This window comes from Melozone crissalis, unplaced genomic scaffold, assembly GCF_028551555.1.
Source record: "Melozone crissalis strain CALT ecotype California unplaced genomic scaffold, PUWL_Pcris_2 ptg000032l_1, whole genome shotgun sequence".
NCBI lineage: Eukaryota > Metazoa > Chordata > Aves > Passeriformes > Passerellidae > Melozone > Melozone crissalis.
Genome location: NW_026535810.1, coordinates 4846639 through 4867974, shown reverse-complemented (window position 1 = coordinate 4867974; position 21336 = coordinate 4846639). Strand labels below are relative to the sequence as shown.

General features: G+C 41.0%; 2 protein-coding genes and 1 pseudogene across 2 annotated transcripts; 2 read left to right on the top strand and 1 right to left on the bottom strand.

The window, feature by feature from the left end:
- Positions 1 to 648: 648 nt before the first annotated feature.
- LOC128940099 (histo-blood group ABO system transferase 2-like) lies at positions 649 to 9016 on the bottom strand (annotated as a pseudogene).
- Positions 9017 to 14401: 5385 nt separating this feature from the next.
- LOC128940098 (olfactory receptor 6B1-like) lies at positions 14402 to 15361 on the top strand. Its single transcript, XM_054281400.1, has one exon. It carries the CDS (start codon positions 14402 to 14404, stop codon positions 15359 to 15361), a length of 960 nt encoding a protein of 319 aa, XP_054137375.1.
- A 3860-nt stretch (positions 15362 to 19221) lies between these two features.
- Positions 19222 to 21052, top strand: LOC128940097 (olfactory receptor 6Y1-like). The gene is made up of 2 exons (XM_054281399.1): positions 19222 to 20135; positions 20971 to 21052. Exons 1-2 carry the CDS (start codon positions 19222 to 19224, stop codon positions 21050 to 21052), a joined length of 996 nt encoding a protein of 331 aa, XP_054137374.1.
- Positions 21053 to 21336: the final 284 nt, after the last annotated feature.

Sequence of the window (21336 nt, the reverse complement as noted above, 5' to 3'; positions counted from 1 at the left end):
CCTCTCAGCCCCAAATCTACCCCCAAATCCCTCCCAAGCCACAAATTCACTCCCCTCAGTCCCAACTCCGCCCCAACCCTAAATCCAAGCCCTAATTCATCCTTGCAGCCCCAAATCCACCCCCAGCCCCAAACTGCTGTTCAGCCCCAAATCCTCTCCCCAATCCCCCCTCACAGCCCTAAATCCACCACCCAATCCCAAATCTACCCCTAAATCTCCCCAAAGCCACAAATCCACCCATCTCAGCCCCAATTGTGCCCCACCCCATATCCACCCCGTAGTCCCAAGTCTATCCCCAAATCTGACCTCCCAGCCCCAAATCACACCTCTCCCTATGGCATCTCGCCCCTGCCATCCCCCGAACATTCCGTGCCCCCCAAAACCCAGATTCCTGTTCCCTAAAAGCCAGACTCGTGCCCCCCAAAAGCCAGACTCACGACCCCCACAAAATCCAGATTTATGCTCCCCAAAAGCATGACTTGTGTCCCCCAAAATTCATACTTGTGCCCCCCAAGAGCCAGCCTCGTGCCCCCAAAAATCCAGATTTGTGCCCCCACAAAAAGCCAAACTCGTGCCCCCCAAAGCCAGACTCGTGTCGGCAGTAGCGGGTTTTATTCTCCAGTTTCTTCTCCCTGGAGCGGGGCGGGCTCAGAGGGCGCAGTTCCCCTCTCCGTAGCGCCGGCACCTCATCACCTTCAGGTAGGTCTCCACCTTGTGCAGGTCCTTTTTGAAGCACGAGAGCAGCCCGTAGTTCTTGACCAGCGCGTCCTCCCCGCGCAGGTGGAGCTCGAATTTCTCATAGGTGGCTTTGAGCGCCTGCGGACCCCGCGGGCTGCGCTCCTCCAGCTCCTGCGGGACAACGGGGACACTCCGGGAGAGGCAGGGCCGGACAGGGGCGTCTCCCAGGGACAAACCTCCTGCCGAGCCCTGGGACAGGTCAGGGGCGTTGCCCCCGGTTTTAAATGGGGTTTCAGGTGGGTTTTTGTGTAGCAGGAATCCTTGTAAAGCATATGTATTGTATAAGTGGCTGTGCCCCAGTCCTAGTTATTCTAAATGAGTCACAGCTGCTGCCCAACTAAGGACTCCACAGCTGTAGCTCATTTAGAATAACTAGGACTGGGGCACAGTGTCGTGGTTTGACCGGAAATGGGACATCTGGGATATGTTGTTTTGCTGTGGTTACCAATGGGTGGTTGGAATTTAAGATGAGCACCTAGTTTGACCAGTGCAGCATTTGGATCCGCCTCTTGAGACTACGAACCCAAGGGGTTAAAAGCAGGGCTCTTGTCCCTCAGAGCCCTCTAGGGATTTCCGGCGTGAAGAAGTCTCTCCCCCGGCCCAGTTGCTGGCTGGGCTGTGGGAGGGGAAAGCCACGTGGCCCATCTACGGTAGGCCCGGGTTCGGAGGAAGGGTGGCAGACCCTTGAGCGACCAGTTTATTCCCCCCCCCGCCCCATTTGGGATGGAGAGAATGCAGCCCGTGCTCGAACTGTATATCTTGAAACTTGATATCATGTGCCGGCAGGCAGCACGGCTGGGAGGAGAAAAGGGGGGGGCAGCGGGCAGTCCGGCCGCCTGGGAGAGCTTTTAACCCTTGTGGAGAATGAAGGCTTTGCAGAACATTGCCTTTCCTGGGAAAGGGATAGGAGTGGAAGATGAAGGAAGAAACCAGGCCAGTAAGGGGGGTCTGGCAAAGGGAGAAGAGAGATGTTGAAGGAATGGAGGAAGATGGAGTGGCAGTTTTTGCTGGACTCTTTTTTGTTGTATATCCATGGACTCTTTCCTGGTGATGCAGAGGCTGTATTGCAGGGGGAAGCGGAGGCTCGGCGTCAAGAGAGTTTGGTTTTGAGACCCCTCGGCCCCAGGGGGTATAGAAGACATGGGGGGGACAAAGGTCCCAGGGATGTGACTGTGCTCTGCTTGGAATGAGACGAGGCATTCTTAAAAGGCCCTGAAGGCAGGCCCCTGCCCCATCCCATGCCTGGTGGTGAGAGCACCTTGGCATGGAAAGGAGATGTCACGAGATAGCAAGATACCGGGCGGATTGCTGATTGTGACAAGAAGTCCGTGGCACAAGGAAGGACTCCGTCTATCCCTTATGAGCTGAAGATTTGATTTTTTTTTCTAAAGGGTGGTGCCAGACCGAGTGTGGATAATTTTTTGGAAATGTAAATGTGTTTGGGAATTGGGTGGGAGGAGGATAAGGAAGTGTTTCTGTGTAGTTTTCATTCTCTTTGTGTGTGTAGTTTAGTAATTGTGTCTGTAGTCTAGTAATTGTGTGTGCAGTTTAGTTAATAAACTTCTCTTTATGTTTAAGTTGGAGCCTGCTTTGCTTATTTCCTGGCCACATCTCACAGCAGATATCAGGTAAAAGGTATATTTATGGGGGCTCTGGCTTTGTCAGGCCTAAACCATAACACACAGCCACTTATACAATACATATGCCTTACAAGGACTCCTCCTACATTTCCCCCTTTTTCTTTTACTGACAGATGTTCAAATATGATACAGATATTTAAGTACAAGACATACATTTCCCACAATCCATATTTTACCCCGAGACTCAAAGGCCTCGTACAACACACACACAGCTCTTTGCTCAAAGGCCGTATTCTTCACAGCTCTTGGCTGTCACAGCTCCTCGACTCAAAGGCTATGTTCTTCCACAGCTCTTGGCTGTCTTTCCCACAGTCCTGGCTCAAAGGCCATCTCACCTAATTCAGCACTCTGATTTCATGGGACCAACATCATCTGTGCTCTCTGAAGTGATTCAAAAGGGCTGGTTCATACCAGAATTGACTTTTTCTGAGTCTTACATCTAAATCTGTGTCCTTTTCCATTGATCTAAAATTATTTGATTACTTTTGCCTAAGTAGCTAGTTAAGTAAATTAGTGACCAACTAACTCAATTCCCCAGAATGCTTCAGCTGAATGTTCACACCAATCTTTATCTGAAAACTCATCAAATCACACAGATTCCTCTTGTCTGGCCCTCTTTCAGTAACCTTTTACTGCCCAGTTTTGGACAAACCAGGTTTGAGCACGATGTTGTCTCCTTGTTCTGTTTTCAAATCTGTATTCTTAAGGAATGAAATTGCAATAAGGCACATACCACCATTAAAATGCCTCCCCCATAAATCTTTTCACCAGGTTCAGTGTAGCATGCAGCAAACACACCTGTGAACAACAGCTCAGCAATGTGCTCAGGCCTTGGGGTCCTTGGCAAGCAACTTTCTCCAGCAGGGCCAGAATGTCACACAAGGATCCTTTTTCTTTGGTGGTCCCCAATCTGTGTCCCTTTCATGATGATCATGAGGCAGATTTTAAGAGCTGAAATGAGGGATGTGGGACTCCGGGTGGCTCTTCAAAATACAGTTTGTTGTATACAAAATGCAGTTTATTGTATACAAAATGCAGTTTATTCCATCCAAGAGGTTACAGCAGTCCAGGGTCATGGGCAACAGAGCTGTGCCTACAGCTGTCAGCTCCAGAGACCCTTAGTTTAGGTTCCAATGCATTCTATACTTTTCTTTTGGTTCCAATGCATTATATATTTTTCTTTTAGTTACATTGCATTCTATACTTCTCTTTGCTGAGCATCTTCATACAGTAGAACCAATCTATACCTTAACTTTTATCTCTAGCCTATCATAACTACTGTAATTACCATATTCATGTTACTGTTCTCCAATCACTCAACGTTAATACATTACAATTTAAGCTGGAAGTTGTTTTTCAGTTTTCCTGCAGTGGAAAATTCTGAGACCTTTTTTCTACTTGCAACTTCGCTGACTTGTTTGCCTGTCTATCTTTGTGCTTGGTAAAAACATTTTCTTGTTTGAGATGGGTTTATCCTTTGCTCTAAGCCATAAAAACCCCTTCTAACTAACACACCCTTTGCCTCCTTGGTTATCCAGTAAGACTGGCTCAGCAATTCTTTTCTTCTATACCAAAACTTGCTTCCATCTCTATTCCTTCATCAGACTCTACATTTAAAAAACTTTGTGCTAAGCACACATATCTGTGAGACTTTCTTGTCAAACTTTCATCCTTCCCAAGAGCAGATGAGGGAAACTTCAGACAGAGAAGAAGAAAGGCCTCACACTCTTTGTTTGAGGAGCTTGCCTCTGGCTGTGCTGGTGCACAGGGCACGTCCTCTTCACCAGGACGCTGCTGGAGCTCAGCTCTGTGTCCCAGTAGTACTCTGGGGACAGCAGCCGGGTGGGTTTGTGCTGCAGGAGGTACCTGTTGAGGTGGCTCTCGTGGTGCCAGGGACCCTCAATGCCATTTTCTCTGTCCTGCAGCAGCCCTGCAGAGCAGGCTCTGCTCAGCTTGTACACCTCAGCCACGCTGCCCCCATAGAAGCTGGCAGTGTAGTGGAAGTCCCCTTGTCCCTCAGGGACGGCAGGTTGTGACTCAGAGTGTTTCTCAGAGGCTTTGTCCTCCTGCTGTGGGGTGACCTGCCAGGAGCTGATGGTGGCCACCAAGGCATCGATGATCTCCACGCCAATGTGTGCCAGGAGCTGGACATTGATATCCACGGAGTACAGATAATCCACCTCGTGCTGGAACTGGCTCTGGTGTAGGAGCTGAGGATGTCCATGCGGCTCCTGGAGATGTCCTGCCACCTGGGGTCATGCTGGACAGGGATGACAAACAGGTGGTTCTCAGGGGCCATCTGAAGGTGGGAGACCTTCTCGGGACAGTCTGTGAACAGGTAGAAGTTCACGGGGTGCCCAGCAAGGAAGTATTTGTTGGCAGAGCTCATGAACCCTTCGATGAACTGGACATAGCTAAGAGACATGGAAAGGAAGAGAAGGGAGAGGCTCCTTCTGCTGAGGAGTGACAGCTTTTCAAATTCATTTTCTTTCTCTTTTTCTATCTATTGCTCCTTTTTATGATGTTAGTGTCCTTTATTTAACACAGCTGCTGGGTTTTTCTCTGCAAAGAGTTTTGTTATTTTGCCTTTTATTATACCTTTTTGTTTCCAACACTACCACAGAAGCCATCCTGCTGATTTTATGCCTTCTAAGCTAGCTGAGCTATCTTGGGTGTGATATAAATCTCCAAGAGCTTATGAGACCTGGCTCAAAGAGGAAAATATTACTCTGCTGTGAGCTGTTTTCACTCTTTGGCCAGTTGGGGCCAAGCTCTGTGGAGACTCTGGAAAGAGTCAGGAGTTTTCATTATTATTTTTTTTTTAGCATTCAGTAAGAATCCATTCTGTATCCTTTAGTATAGTATAGTATTTATAATATAATATATAAAAATTAATTCTACATATAATTAATTATTATATGTAATTTTTATATAACATTATATATTATTATTTTTATATAAATTATATATTGTTATTTTTATATAAGATATACATAGTATATGTAATTATATATATAATAATATATGTAATCATATATGTATAATTTATATATAGAATATATATAATTTTCATTGCTATCTTTTTAGCATTCAGTAAGTATCCTTTCTGTATCCTTTGGTATAGTATAGTATTTTTAAGATAATATATAATAATTAATTATATATAAAATTAATAATTATATATGATAGTTAAAGTATATAAAATAAAATAAAATAAAATAAAATAAAAATAATAATAAATTAGCCTTCTGAGAACCTGTAGTCAGATTCATCATTCCTTCCTTCACCCCTTGCAGATACAATCATGCTCCACCAGCAGTACTGCAGAGAGGTTTAACTATTTGACAAGAAACAAAGGACAAACCAGTAGTTTTCAACAGCAAAAGTGACCACTCCAGTGACCAGGTTCTTCTGCAGATATTGAGCATCCAGGATGTCTCTGCTGAACGTGCCTTCCCAGACAATTGGAGCCAGCCATGGTGTCAGCACCAGCACATCCCTCCTCCTGCAAGGGGTTGGGAATGAAGGCAGGCTTGAGATGGCCCAGGAAATTCATCAAAACAAACACAGATGTAACACTGAATTAATCATTCCAGTCTCACTTTGAAATCACAGCATAGGTTTCTGATTGCAGCACAGATTTCTGAATAGGCAATTCCAGAAAATAATTTATCCCAGTGACCAAAAATGTTAATTCCATAGGTGTTTACACATCAGGTATGATGGTGACTGCCATCACAAAAAATAGTATTTTGATTTTTTGGCTTCTGAGTTGTGACAGAGGATGCAAAAAACTGAATTAAGATAAAATTAAACCAAAATATTTTCAACTTTCATCATCATTACCTGGTTTCCTTTCTGAAAGTAACAAATTACAGATTCTTCATCTATGCATTTTTGATGGTTTATGGAAGAGTTGATTTTCTAGTCAGGCTTCTGTTTCATTCGGTCTGGCTCTCGGCTATCCTGTCAGTGCCACTCTGTGTTTCTGACATCAATGGGATTTCATGGTCATGATATTCCATTGTGCCAGAGCAGGTGCACTTACCATGGAAGCATCAGAGATGTTTCATCTATTTTTCTGCAAATGAAAATAAAAAAAAAATATTGGAAATATTATACAGGGAGAAATAAAGGGTACATAAATGAATTGTGGCACAGAAGTTCCAGATTTTTTTTTTTTTTATGAGAGATGAGCGCCGCAAGAGATCTTTGTGTGGTTCAATGTCAGTGAGCATCCAGACTCCACCACAAACACTATTTTTTTATTTACATGAGTTCATATACAATGTGACCCTGCAGGGTGGCTCATATCAAAATGGAAATTTGCACTTCCAGGGCATGGATCTGGTGCCTAAAAAGGAGTCTTTTAGGTGAGTGTTGTCCTCACGGCCTGGACTGATCCTTTGGTAAACTCATTCCTGTGGTGGTGTTTGCAGGGGTACCAGGATGAGGGAAGAGATGAGAATCTTGACCCCATGTTTCAGAAGGCTTGATTTATTATTTTATTATATATATTATATTAAAAGAAAATTATATATTAGAACGATACTTAATGAATAGAAGAAAGGATTTAATCAGAAGGCTTGAAAGGAAAGAAATGGAATCATAATAAAATCTTGTGACTGACCAGAGAGTCTGAGCCAGCTGACTGTGATTGGCCATTAATTAAAAACAACCACATGAGACCAATCACAGATGCACCTGTTGCATTCCACAGCAGCAGATAACCATTGTTCACATTTCACTTCTGAGGCCTCTCAGCTTGTCAGGAGAAAACATCCTAACAGAAGGATTTTTCATAAAATATGTCCGTGACGCTCTCCTGTATGTCCATACCTCTTTTATTACTTTTTCATTTTGCAGAATGAACTTACAGGACTGAATCATCTCCAGGGGAGGCTTTGTGTTCCTGAGCTCTGGCTGGGGAGAAAGGGTAGTGGTACCTTGGACAGGATAAGAAGGCAATGAGTCAATGATAAAACCAAAATCAACCTCTCACCCACTTCCATTGTGACTGAAACTATAAAACAAATCTAACAGAACATTTGTGGGGTCAGTATGGTGATGAGGATTTGCAAATCTCAGCTGTTTCAAGACAGGATGCAAAAAATGTGTATTTTATGATTGGCTTTTGGAAAATATTAAAATGAATATTATATGTGTTATGTCAGAAAGTGATGCTGTATTAATTTTCTTAAGTAGTGTGTTAAATAGAGTTTTAGGTTATAACATAATGTTAAAATAGAAACTGTGCCATGTAAGAGACTTTTTAAAGAGAGGACTCAGCAGCCACAGGACACCTGAATCTTTCAGAGAAAGAGAATTTATTGCTCCCTTATCAGAGGAAATGAACTTCTTCCCACCTCGCTCCGCCCTGAAGACGCTGTTAGGATTCAGAGGAAGAAGCTGACACTGACCAGACAGAATCCTGTGTTTGAATGGAATTTACGCATCATGTATGAGGTGTATGAATATGCAACAGGCTGTTGCTTTTAAGGGGTAATCCTCTGTTCATATGGGTCCTTTTTTGGGCTTATTTTGCCCAGAAAGAGGCACCCAGATGTCTGTAACTCTTTGGGGGTTTTTTTGTCTCGTATTGTCCTAATCCAAATTGTCAAAATTTTCATTACTCCAGTTATATTACTATTTTTATAACCATTTTATTACTATTAAATTTTTAAAATTTTATTAAAAAGTGATTGGTGTTTTTCACACAGGAGTTTAGCCTAAAGTTATCTGAAGATCAATCAGCTCTGAGGATCTGCGAGTCATTTAATTTGCCCCAGACTGTTTGCACCAAAGGAAATGTGTGTGCTTTGAGCAGAACTTGGTCTCAGCTGATGCCAGAACTCTGCAGCTGCCTCTTGAATCCAGATATTCACAGCATCCCTTTGCTCTGGCCATTCTGTGGGATCTGAGTGTAAATTTAAACAAAAATGTGAGCATTTGTGCTCACATTTGAGCATTTGATGCTCTGCTGCAGAGAAAGAATGGCTGAAAATTTGTCCTGATTCCTACAACTGGAACAGATCTTCAATATTGTTCCAGCCAACTCTGAATTAACCCCACCTGCTCTGATTTCAGGCTCCAGAACACTGAATGCACACCTGTCCTGGTTTGAAAGGAAGTGAGATTTTGGGAGTTTGAAGTCAAACCAATCAGTGCTCAGATTTCAATGTTGGCATGAAACCAACCACCACGAAACAACATTTTTAGATTGAAGAATACTTGAAATATTCTCGATATTATATATATATATATATATATATATAAATAAATATATATAAAATATATAACATATCTTTTATAGATATATAATATTATATATAAAATGTATATTTTTATATATAATGTATTATATATAATTATTCAGACTTTTAGAATTTCACAGAAAAGGTTAAAAGTGTTCACACCTTGCTTATTTTCATATTTTGAATGTAAAAGGAGATTTTGAATTTGTGTAAATTCAAAGCTTACATTGTACCTGCATTAGTTAGAAGAAACCTGTCTGAGTCTGGGCAGTAGAAAGAAATTCTTGTTGAGAATAATTGTCAAAGGTTAAACACCCACCAGATTGCACCAGTGATCCCTGCTGTCACTAGAATAGCCAGGCCATGTAATTTTGTCATTCCCATCTCCTTAGTGCTGCAAAGCAAGATTGTGAACTCTGGATTGACAGCAAAGTGGGGAAAAAACCCAAAACAAACACAAAAACAAAAAGGCAGCAAGTACTGGTTATGAAATACTGAATAAGTATTTTGTTTTGCACTGCAAGTCTGGACATAATACAGAGAAAAATTAGTTTTTCTAGATAGAAAGTTTGACATCTAGGTATTTATAATACATACTACATATTTACACAGTGAGCTCTCATTTTACAATAGTATAGTAAACCATTTTTAATTGTTCAAAGCAATAATTCTCATACCAGATTTTCTCTGAATCAGGTTTTATTTTTTTCCCCAGCCAGTGCCCTCTCTGATCTTGGTCTTTCTTTCTTCCTTTCCCTCTGTCCCTGCCTTTTTCTGTTGTTTTTCTATTATATTTTGTTATTTTATTTTTTAATTTTATTTTATTTATTTTTGCTAGCTCTCCATTTTGACTTTGCCGCCTTGATTTTCCTGCTCTGCCCCTCACTGCTCAGTTCTCTTTTTTTCTAATTTGAAAGTCACAGTCCTTTTCTCTGGCTCAGCTTCTCCATCCATTCTGGGGCTGTTCACAACTGGGGTTCAGCCACATCTTCCTTTGTCCCAGCCTTCTGAAAAGTCTCTGGGGCATTCTGTTTGTCAATATTGACCATCCTCTGATTTCAGCATCTCCTCCTGCTGTCACCCGTTTCTCAGCCTAATTTCTTATCTATATCACAATTTTACAAGCCATGAGTTCTACAGCATTTCACTAGCAAGCTACAAAATAGCCCCGTCTCTCTCTCTACAAGGTCTTTTTAGGGGAAAAAAACTTATCCAATTAAGAAATGACGCCTCAACTATTTCTGCTTTTAACCCAAAAACCAATCACCCGTGGCCCACAATGTGGATTTTTTTTATCCAAATACACAAAACCACCCAAACCCATGGAGAAGAAGGTGAAGGAGAAGGAGGAGAAGGAGAAGGAGGAGGACAAAAAGGGAAGGAAGAGAAAGAGGAGGAGGAGAAGAAGAAGGAGAAGAAGGTGAAGGAGGAAAAGGAGAAGGGGGAGAAGGTGAAGGAGGAGAAGGTGAAGGAGGAGAAGGGGGAGAAGAAGAAAGAGAAGAAAAGAAGAAGAAAGAAGGAGAAGGAGGAAAAGGGAAGGAGGAGAAAAAAAAGAAGAAGAAGCAGAAGGAGGAGAAGGGGGAGAAGGTGAAGGAGGAGAAGGGGAAGAAGAAGAAAGAGAAGAAGAGAGAAGGAGAAAGAAGGAGAAAGAAGGAGAAGAAGGAGGAGAAGAGGAAAAAGAAGGAAGAGAAAAAGAAAGAAGGAGAAAGAAGGAGAAGAAGGAGGAGAAGGTGAAAGAGAAGGAGGAGAAGGGGGAGAAGAAAAAAGAAAAGAAAGGAGAAGAAAGAAGGAGGAGAAGAAAGATCAGCCACCACCCTAAAACCTCCATCTTGCTCTATATATATTACTATATTCTAAACCCTTAAACTCTAAGTTTAAGGTGATATCACCCTGTGATATTACACACTTCTATTCAAACTCTACACTCACAATCCCAGTTCTATCATTCCATTTTGGAAGCTTCTCCATGGCCTCAGGTCAAATGCAGTGTTCTCTTGGAGGTCAGTGCCTGGCAGCACAGAAAATCCAAAATTCTCATTTTCCAGGGTTCCAGCACTCACCTGTGGTTCTCCCAACGCTCACACCCCAGCAGCTGCAGCTCTCTGCTGCTCCCAGCCCTGCTGAACCAGTACCAGCTCCCAGATCCTCCTGTGTGTGTGTCAGCCCTGGGCTCGGGGCCAGCAGGAGCCTCCACCCCAATCCTCACCTTTTGTGGGAGTGCTGACACCTGAGTAATGGGGAAACAACAAGAAACCTGCAGCAGCCAGTTATTCCCTGGCACTGCAACCTGTGTGGGTTACCTAAAAACAGAGCCAGACCAAATTAAGGGGATGAAAAGTGGTTTTATTGATTGAATATGGGTGTGTATTGAATGTTTGGGTGTCTTCTCTCTGGGCTGTATCTCACTCTAAGTTGGAGTCACGTGCAGTGAGTTGGATTTCCCCTCTTAATGGTGTCTTTCACACCTAAAAATATTATTGATACTTAATCCTTGGGTACTGCTGTCTCTGTGGAACCTCAAGTAATATTAAAGACCAGTGCAATAATTATTTAATGTCCTGGTTGAGATGGAGACAACAAAAAGCAACACACTCCATTTTCAGAAGGCTTCAAACTGTTCTTATTATGGCCTGCATGCTTTTTATACATTCTTACAAAACTCATAAGTTCACACTTTACTCATTGTCACCAGAGACAAAGTGCTCATTGGAATATGTAGTTGAAGTTTCTCTTATTCTCCTTCTTTCTTTCTTGGTTTCTGTGCCAGCAACCTTGGTAGAAAATTCTTTTAGGGGTAAACATGGATCCTCTTCTCAAACTCCTCTCTGGCTCACAGAAGTCACTGTAAAACCTCTTCCACAATTTAATGGACAGAGAAACTAAAGCATTGATAAGTGAAGAGTTTTACCCATCATGAGCCACCAGCAAAGTACAAGTATCCTGAGTTCTGCTCTGATGCTTTGTCACACAGACACAGTGACTTGGGAGAAGGAAGAAAAAAAGTATGAATGTGCTACAATAGTTAGCACATAAAAAAATTAACAAGCAAACAACCAACAGCAGCAGAGCAACGCTTTCCATGAGGTTTAGAAAAAAGAGGGGAAATTATTCCCTCTAATTCTGTTCCCAGCTCTCTTGGGCTTTGAAGGATAATGTACTGGGAGATATTTTAGCATCCTGGGAAATCTCCTGCTCAGCTGAAGTGACAAAAGCCTGCAGGAACTGTTTGTGCTCACAGCTTTTAACAAAGCAGCCACCAACAAAGCAGCTTCCAGCCACTGGAGAGAGACAGAACAGCACAGGGGTAAGGTTTAGCTTAGTAGAAGAGAGACAAGCATAGATATGATCTCTCGTTAGACAAAAAGCTTTTAATTTATTTTTCTGTAGGTTTGTTAGAGCTGTTTCTTCTCATCTGATCTCACCTGAGCTCTGAAAATTCCAACATAAGTTGTGAGTGTCCTGGAAATGGCATTCCCAGTTTTTATCGAGAATTGGAGCAGGACAAGGGAGAATGGCTTTGAACTGAAAAGGAATAAGTTTAGATTAGATATTGGAAAGAAATTCTTCTCTGGGATGGTGGGGAGGGTGCCCCTGCATCCCTGGAAGTGCCCGAATCCAGGTTGGACAGGGCTGGGAGCAGCCTGGGACAGTGGAAGGTGTCCCTGCCATGGCAGGGGTGGGTTGGGATGGGCTTTAAAATTCTCCCAACACAAACCAGTCTGGGATTCTGTGATTTTGTGATTTTGGCATTCTGTGATTTTGTGATTCTGTGATTTTGTGATTCTGGGATACTGTGATTTTGTGATTCTATGGTTTTTTGATTCTGTGATGCTGTGAGCACTTTTCAAGAGAAACATGGACATTTTTCTCAAAGTGTGAGAAAGAAGAGAAAGGGATTGCTTGGAAAGGAAAGCAGATTTGGATTTGACAGATTAAAAGACTAGAAATATGGAAATTTCTAATTGTACTTGATGTGCTTTTAAAAGTCTTACGACCTCTGTTGAGAGTATAAGTCAAATATAACCTTTCCCTCACTCTCTCTCTGTGTTTTCTATGCAATAGCAGTGCTTCTGGGCATGTTTATGTGGTAAAAAGGCATTTTTATTCTACTTTCAGTGGACTAGAATGTAAAAAACATTCACCATTATTTTTACATTGAAAAGCTTCATTCTTGAAACATGGAAGTTGGCTTTCTGTGCCACCTGAGAGTGATCTGTTAGTTGAGGAAGGTATCTGAAATGCTCCAGTTAATCACCCTTTTAAAATTAAAAGTAGAGTCAGTCAATTCTGACACTTTCAATTCTTTTAATTTAAAATTAAAGTAGTGCCAGTCAATATTCTAAGGTACTTTAAAGTAGATCTGGAATTTTTAAAGTCAATAATAGAATGGGGAACTATAATTTTTCTTTTTTTAATATCCTTTTGGTTCAGGCACTTCTCAATTATGGTTTGTATTCTATAGCCTGCTAAAACACTTAAACGAGGTTTTTTCCTTGTTCTGCTTGAATTTCTACTGGCTACATTGAAAAATGAGTTACCTGCCTTTCCTGTCCGTATTTACCACAGCTTAAATCTCATGGAACGCTGGGAGATGTGAAAGCCATCCTTACAAATGAATTTGTATTTAGTATTTTGTCACTTTATTATCTGGAAGCAGTGATGTATTTATTATGAAATATGTAAGTTATGTAATCAGATTGATTCTACAGAGACTATCTATATGCAAGAGAAAAATTTAATTTGAAATAAATATTTTGAAACTCAAATAATGATATCACAAAAATACATATTTCTTTTTCTTCAGAACATTAATGGATTTTTTTTCTCTTAATGTCTTCTATAGAAAATATTTTGTGAATAACAAATACTGAACATCATTCTAGAAAGTCAGTTGAGTATTGGATAGGAATGTGCAGGAATATGTAAAAAAAATGTTGTTTGAAATCTTCCCTAAGAAGTGAAAATAAGAGGCATAAACATCATACTTCAGGTATTTTGTGAAAAATTAAGATTAATTCTATCAATTAATGCAAAAGATCAAACACGCATTTAATAATGTTGTCTCTTCCCCTCTGACTGTGTTTTAAGTTAAGATAAGGTCTGTGAAGAAATCAGTGAAGCCTAACTATTTTCTTGGAGCCAAGATTCCAATCACCAATCCTGCTGTAGGCCACAAAAATAATTCAGAAGTTAAATAATAAGGAATGGTTAAATAATAAGGAATGTCAATTAAATAACTGGTGTGGAATCTCTAGTTAAACTGTATATTTGAAAGTCAGGCATGAAGAGGATGCTTGGGGGAGATAATACAAAATGTTCCCTTATTTCTTTCCTTTTTGCTCCTCATACATTCTATTGTATTTGCAGGGATTTTCATGGCAGGGAGGAATGATGAATCTGACTCCATGTTTTTAAAAGGATATTATATTACATTACATTACATTACATTACATTACATTACATTATATTATACTATATTACCAAATGCTAAAAAGATAATAATGAAAACTCATCATTCTTTTTAGAGTCTCGGCACAGTTTGGCACTGATTGGCCAATGAGTGAAAACAACTCACACCAGAATCCAATGAAACAATCACCTGTGGGTAAACAATTTCCAAACACATTCCAGATGAGAGAAACACAGGAGAAGCAAATGAAATAATAATTGTTCTCCTTTTTCTCTGCAGCTTCTCAGGAGAAAAATGCTGATCAAAGGGATGTCTTAGAAAATGTGAATACCACAACATTCCAGGCCTTCAAGGTCATCATGGCACAAGAAAATGACACCCACGTCCATGAGTTCATCCTCCTGGCATTCCCCACCAGCAGAGAGCTGCAGGCTGTGCTGTTTGTCATTTTCCTGGCTGTGTATTTGCTGACTGTCACCGAGAACATGGTCATCATCACCTTGATCATCACCCACCCCCAGCTCCACAAGCCCATGTACTTCTTCCTGGGCCACCTCGCTTTCCTTGAGGCCTGCTACATCTCAGTCACCGTTCCCAAGCTGCTGCTCACCTTGGTGGTGAGGAACAAGAGCATCTCCCTCACAAGCTGCATGGCCCAGCTGTACTTTTTCATCGCCCTGGTGTGCACTGAGTGTGTCCTGCTGGCGGCCATGGCCTACGACCGCTACGTGGCCATCTGCGCCCCGCTGCACTACGCCCTGGCCATGGGCCACAGGGCCTGCCTGCAGCTGGCCACGGCCTCCTGGCCGCTTGGCTTCCTCATAGCTGTGCTCAAGGTCTCCTTCATCTCCCAGCTCTCCTTCTGTGGGCCCGGGGTCATCAACCACTTCTTCTGTGACATCAGCCCGCTGCTCAACCTCTCGTGCGCCCAGCGGCGCCTTGCTGAGATGGTGGATTTCATCTCGGCCTTGTTCACTTTGTTGATCCCCCTCTCTGTCATCATTGTTTCTTACACCTGCATAATCAGGACTGTTTTGCTCATCCCCAAGGCTCAGAACAGGAAGAAAGCCTTCTCCACATGTGCTTCTCACCTGGCTGTGGTCATCATTTTCTTCTCAGCAACTCTCTTCATATATGCTCGGCCCAGGCGTGCAGACTCCAGGGATCTCAACAAGCTGGTTTCCATCATTTATACCATTGTCACCCCGATGCTAAACCCATGCATTTACTGCCTGAGGAACCAGGAGGTGAAGGACACTTTGCTGAAGGTCTTATGTAGCAGGACTGCTCTCTCCAGAGTTTCTGCCTCTGATCACTAATGAATTCTTGGGAGATGATCTTCCAACTGAATGTGTCTGAATTCTATGGAAACCTAATAAGATTTTTACTTTGACAGAAAGGGTTATTGGGGTTCTCCAGTTATTGGTTATTGGAGTCAATCTGCATGTTCAGCTAAAATCTCTGAATCTATGTGAATGTAAAAGGTTTTTCTAACTGAACACATCACACATCATTTCCGAGGAGTGGAAAAGGCAATAACCATAATTGTCCTCTCTGAATGTATTTTGTTGGTATGCATCAAAGAACAAAATTGCATTCTGACCTTGATTCAACTTAACATGAAACTAGGATTCAAGAACTTGAGGCACCAAAGAAATAGTTATGTCAGCTTTCTTCACAGGAATGAGGATGGGAACTTCAGTCATTTTAGATAGCTGTGATAGGAGACCATGAAACTCCACTGAGAAGTTTCTTCTTCATTAACTTCAAATATAACTTTGGGAAGTAGCTCAGATTCAGAAAATAAACCTTTACTTTTGGGGAAGAGGGTTAATTTGCACAGTTTCATTTCCATTTTAAATGCTAAATCAACCTCCTGATTTTTAAATTTTTTCCTGTGGTCCTTCAACATCACATAAGGAGATATAAGCACTAAGAGAAGAATCAGTTGTCTAAGCACAGATCTTTCCCCAAGGAACATTCAAAGGAGAGGGTCAGGAAGAATTTGAGGGTAATTTAACACACAGACACAAAATCTTGCATCATCAGCCTGATGGTAAATGATCCTGGGCTCTGTTTGTTACCCAGGACTAAATCAACAGTACTATGTCCAGTCTGAAACTTCCCACTAGAAGAAAGACAAAAATGGAAATTCCAGCAGAGAGTTACCAAATGACAGAAGGGTGGGAGCACACAGAGAGAGACAGATGGGAGCAGTTTATTAGAAAAGAGAATGTTGAGGAGGTTTTTAGCTGCAGTCTGCCACCACGTGAAGAGGATTACAGAGGAGATAGAGGCAATTCTTAAGTGGGCATGCCTGAAAAGACAAAAGCAACAGGAACTTGTTCCAACAAAATTAAATTCAGATAAGATAGAGTGGTGAAGCACCACAACACAGTCCCAAATAGGTCAAGAAATCTCTGTCCTTTGAGCTTTGCAAAGCTCGACCTGACAAGTCCCTGAAACTCTGAAATATGTTTGTGACAGCAGAGCGAGTTAAAATATTCTGTAATTAAAGTTCTGCCTTTCCAACCCGAGTTTTTGTATCATTCTTTGATCTGGATGTCAAATGGAAAACTCTGTGGCATGACAAACTGCAACAGAAATTGATGTTTAGGGAAGTGAATCTGGTACCCACAGATTGAGCAATATGTTCAATCCTATCCAGGGAATGGATGCTCTGCAGATGATCCATGTCACTCCTGGATGCAGTACTCCAGATGTTAATATATATTTATAATTTATAATTTTATAGCATAACTCTGCCCACGTCTCTGTTACATCAGAAGTGCCTTGGTCTAGCTGAGAGCTGAAAATGTCAGAGGTACTAAAATCTCTCAGGGAAGCTGTTTAAGCACTCTGACCTCACATCCAATGGCCTAAATAGCAGCTACTGAGTTGCAAAGCATTGTTTTTATCCCTTTTTATAGCTTGTCACAGCCTCCAATACCCCATATTTAACAAACCCAATAACTTCTTTTCATGGTTCATGTACCCTGAGTCATATCTTCACATCCTAGCAGGCCTTGGTAAGCACCTCTCTAGTTAATCCACATTTTCCTTGAATTATAAATATATATACACATATATAATATAAATTATAATTACATAAATAATAAAACTATATAAATTAAAATTATATAAATAAAATTATATAAATTAAAATTATGTAAATACCGGGGAACCCAAAACTGGTCCATGGTAGTTGGACCCTCATCAGCCTAACAGAAATGAGGTAAGAACTAACACTACTCCCTTCTCCATGCACTGACATTATTTTAAAGTTGTCTTTTTTATGAGGTTCCCTTACATTCCTGAGCATGCACATGTGGCTTTGGCCAGAAGTTAGAATTCAGCAGCACACCATAAGGTATGTCAAATGTCACTAGATTCTTACATATTTGCAAAATAAATCAAACTATGCCCTAACAGCCAAATAAGTTCTGTGATTCCACCTCTCCTAGATGCTAAAGTCCCATTATTTCCACTGTATGAAAATAATTGTAATTTTAAATGTAATTAATGTAATTTCATGTAATAAACGTAATTTAAATGTAATAAATGTCATTTTAATCATGGTTCTGGCTTAAGGAAGATATCTAATTAATATGAGACCAAGTGGAGGGAGATTTTACAAACAGCTGCAGCATGGAGGGGGAACCGCATCAGGTTTTGTACTTTTCATGCTATAGAATCTTGCAGCAGCTCCTCAGCTCTGTTTGGGAGGCAGCTGACCTCACCAGGGGACAGATAAATGTTATCTCTGATCCTCCTTTTGCTCTGAACACATTTGTAGTGTTTTAAAAAATTAAGAAAATGCATAACTTGGCTATTTGTGGGTCTGAACACAACTCCAGTGTGGGTGAAACTACACTTATCCAAAATCACTCACTCCAAAAGCCATTACCATTTAAGGTCACTGATTTAGATTAGGACATTAAAATATTTTTCTAGATTACCTTTTGGTAAAAGACTGCCATATTCCCTGCCTCAGGGTATGTTTTTACTTTCATCTGCCCTATAAAAATCAGCAGACACTAGCAGGTATTCTTTCATTGTTCAGTGTCTCAGAAAAAAAAAATCTTCAGAGTTTCTTCTGCTCTGCATGGAATCACAGAGGAAACAATAACATCCCTCCTCTTTCTGTGATTGCTTCCATTGGGAGGTTACCACAATTGCTGAATCAGACCTCATGAGACACCACAGGTAAATAAAGTGTTGATTTCTCTGTGCTGGTATAGATCACAGCACTGACATATCAGTCCACATTTCAGCTGTTCCCTACTGATCACATTCTGCAGCACCAGTGGATTCACACTACAGGAGGTTGAGAACAGTTTTGTTTTTAACAGCACAGGCTGAGCCACTCTTATTTTTGAAGGATTAATCTGAGGTAGCTGCAAACAAACCAGACCTAAAATTGGAATTTGCTTGTACTTATGCTGTATCTGAGATCTCTGTGTACCATCTCCATAGATTTGTGTAGATGCAAGTGTGCTCAGAGCCAGATACAGAAACCTTTAGTGGGCTCTTTCAGATGTATTTGGAGAGGTTTTTTATTTTAAAAATGAATATATCCTTATGCTGCTTCACATTTCTCTTACAGTTCCTGGGATATATATGATAGAACTTTAGAAATGTTTAGATGTAGAAACTAAAGCATTGGAAATGTGAATGTCTGTCTATAAGCTCATAACCTGTCACTTCTTTATACTGGATGGAAAATATATTAGCATCAGTCATCATTTGTCTAAGGTGAGATTTGTAATGTGTATTTATCTCCATGAAATGTCAATTTGTAATGTATATTTATCTCCATGAAATGTAAACTTAAAAGCATGTATTAATTTTTAAAGTGAAAAAAATCTGAATTGAGCAGATAAACTCCACAAAGTTTTGTAATGTATATTTATCTCCATGAAATGTCAATTTGTAATGTGTGTTTATCTCCATGAAATGTAAATTTAAAAGCATGTTTTAATTTCTAAAATGAAAAAAATTCTGAAATGAGCAGATAAATTTCACAAAGTTCATTTCTAAAAACCCAGCAAAAAATGTCTGAACTTTTACAGAGTCTTTAAGTGGTGGTGTAACTTATGGCTATGAATTTAAGCCTGGTAGTTAGGTGTGATTGCATTAATTTATTGCAGGTGGATAAGGTTCATCTTTCTTCTACAGAATGGGTGGGAGGAATGAAACCAAAGTCATGTATTTCTTTCTCCTGGGTTTTCCCACCACTGGTGAACAGCAGCTGCTTCTCTTCTCTGCTTTACTTCTGGCTTATTTATTAACTGTGTTGGAAAACTTCCTCATCATTCTCATCATCCAAAATAACCACAGCCTGCAAAAACCCATGTATTTTTTCCTAGGGAATCTGTCTTTTTTAGAGATCTGGTATGTCTCTGCCATTGAGCCAAAGATGATCAGAGATGTCCTGTCCCATGACAAAAGGATTTCATTCCAGGGCTGCATGGCACAGCTGCATTTCTTTGTGACTTTTGTTTGCACTGAGTACGTCCTGCTGGCCGTGATGGCCTTCGACCGCTTCGTGGCCATCTGCAAACCCCTCAGGCACGCCCTGATCATGAGCCCCAAGCTCTGTGCTCAGCTGGTGGCTGCCTGCTGGATGTGTGGCTTGGCCACCTCTTCCATCAAGCTGGGCTTCATAGCCAGCCTCTCCTTCTGTGACGTGGACAAAATCAATCATTATTTCTGTGACATTTCCCCCCTCCTGAACATCTCCTGCAGCGATTCCTCTTTGGCCGAGCTCGTGGACTTCACCTTGGCCCTGCTGGTCATCATGCTGCCTCTGTGCGCTGTGGTGGCCTCCTACATCTGCATCCTCTTCACTGTGCTGAAGATTCCTTCTTCCCAGGGGAGGCAGAAGGCTTTTTCCACCTGCAGCTCCCACCTGACCGTGGTGGTTTTGTTCTACTCCACCACTCTTTTCACCTGCGCCCACCCCAAGCTCATGTACACCTATCGTGCCAACAAGCTGGTGTCACTCCTGTACACGGCGGTTGTGCCACTTCTGAATCCTCTCATCTACTGCCTTAGAAACAAAGAGGTCAGGGTTGCCATGAGGAGGACTTTTACTTGCAGAAGAGACACCAAAGAAATCAACTGAAGGGGCTTTGCTCATGAAGATCAACGGCAGCGCTGAGGAGATGAAGTCAGGAGGTCCAAACCTTAATCCGTGCAACCACCACTCATATTTATTGAACTAAACCTTGATATATTTATGTATATACTATGGTTTTGACTCGAGATGTGTGGGTTTGGGGTTTTTTTGCTTGTTTTCCTCCTAAGAATCAATGCTGTCACGTTTTCTTAAAAGTCTCCAACTGAATGACTGCTGTTTTTAAAGGTGTTTGGAAATGCTGGAAAATAAAGCCCAGATTTGTTTGCTCTAAATGGAACAGAGTCCAGAAAACACTGTAAATGCATGTGAAAATCAGTTATGTGTGATTTATTTGGTTCAAGATTTTGTGATTATCCCTTGAGAGAAATAGGCAGCAGCAAAGGATGGGTAATTGTAACATTCTTAGATTCCTGGTGTAGGATAAAAAGAACCATCCTCTGATGAAGAAAATGTTTCTAATATGGCATTAGAGAAGGTATAATGTGAATATTCACATGGTACAGCTGCATTGTGACTTGGCCTCTGTCTCAGCTCCACAACTCCTTCCTGAGATTTTAATTTAAATTTTGCAAGGTTTGAAGTTCCTTTAATGCAGTGATTTGGCTATACACATTGACTGGTTTTAAAGCCCTGATCTGAAGTGATTGTTTTGAAATAATTTTAGGAAAATCCTTCAAATACACTGGGAAGAGGATTATCATCCAATTATTATGGGGTTTATGTACACTAATAATAATATTGTTAGATAACCTGAAAAAATAATTCATAATTTATTCAACAGAGGAGGTACCTTAGGGAAGGAGAGAACACAGAAAAGTCTTACACAAACACAAACCTTTTGAGAATGCAAGTTCCCTCTTGCATCTAAGCTTATTTCTGGAAATTTTCCTAATAAACACTTTCACAAATTCAAGTACTTTTAAAGTACTGTAAATAAGTCACTACCCACAAGTTAAGAAGGTAAAAACAAAGTCCAATCTCAGCTTTTGGGAAACTTTCTCTTAATCTCACTCTCTGCGTGCAGATGAGAGAAACTGATAGGAACGTATGCAAATGTAAGATAGTCTGGGTTTAGAAGGCACTGATCAATTGTCAGTCACAAAATATGGGAAGCCATTATATCAAGAACAGAAACATCTATTTCATGCAGAT

Excerpts from the sequence above, each read along its gene's own strand:
- LOC128940098 (XM_054281400.1), top strand. The coding sequence starts at position 14,402 with ATGGCACAAGAAAATGACACCCACGTCCATGAGTTCATCCTCCTGGCA.
- LOC128940097 (XM_054281399.1), top strand. The coding sequence starts at position 19,222 with ATGGGTGGGAGGAATGAAACCAAAGTCATGTATTTCTTTCTCCTGGGT. Across the intron at positions 20,136-20,970 it reads GTTGCCATGAGGAGGACTTT|GTACCTTAGGGAAGGAGAGA; the intron begins TACTTGCAGAAG and ends TCAACAGAGGAG.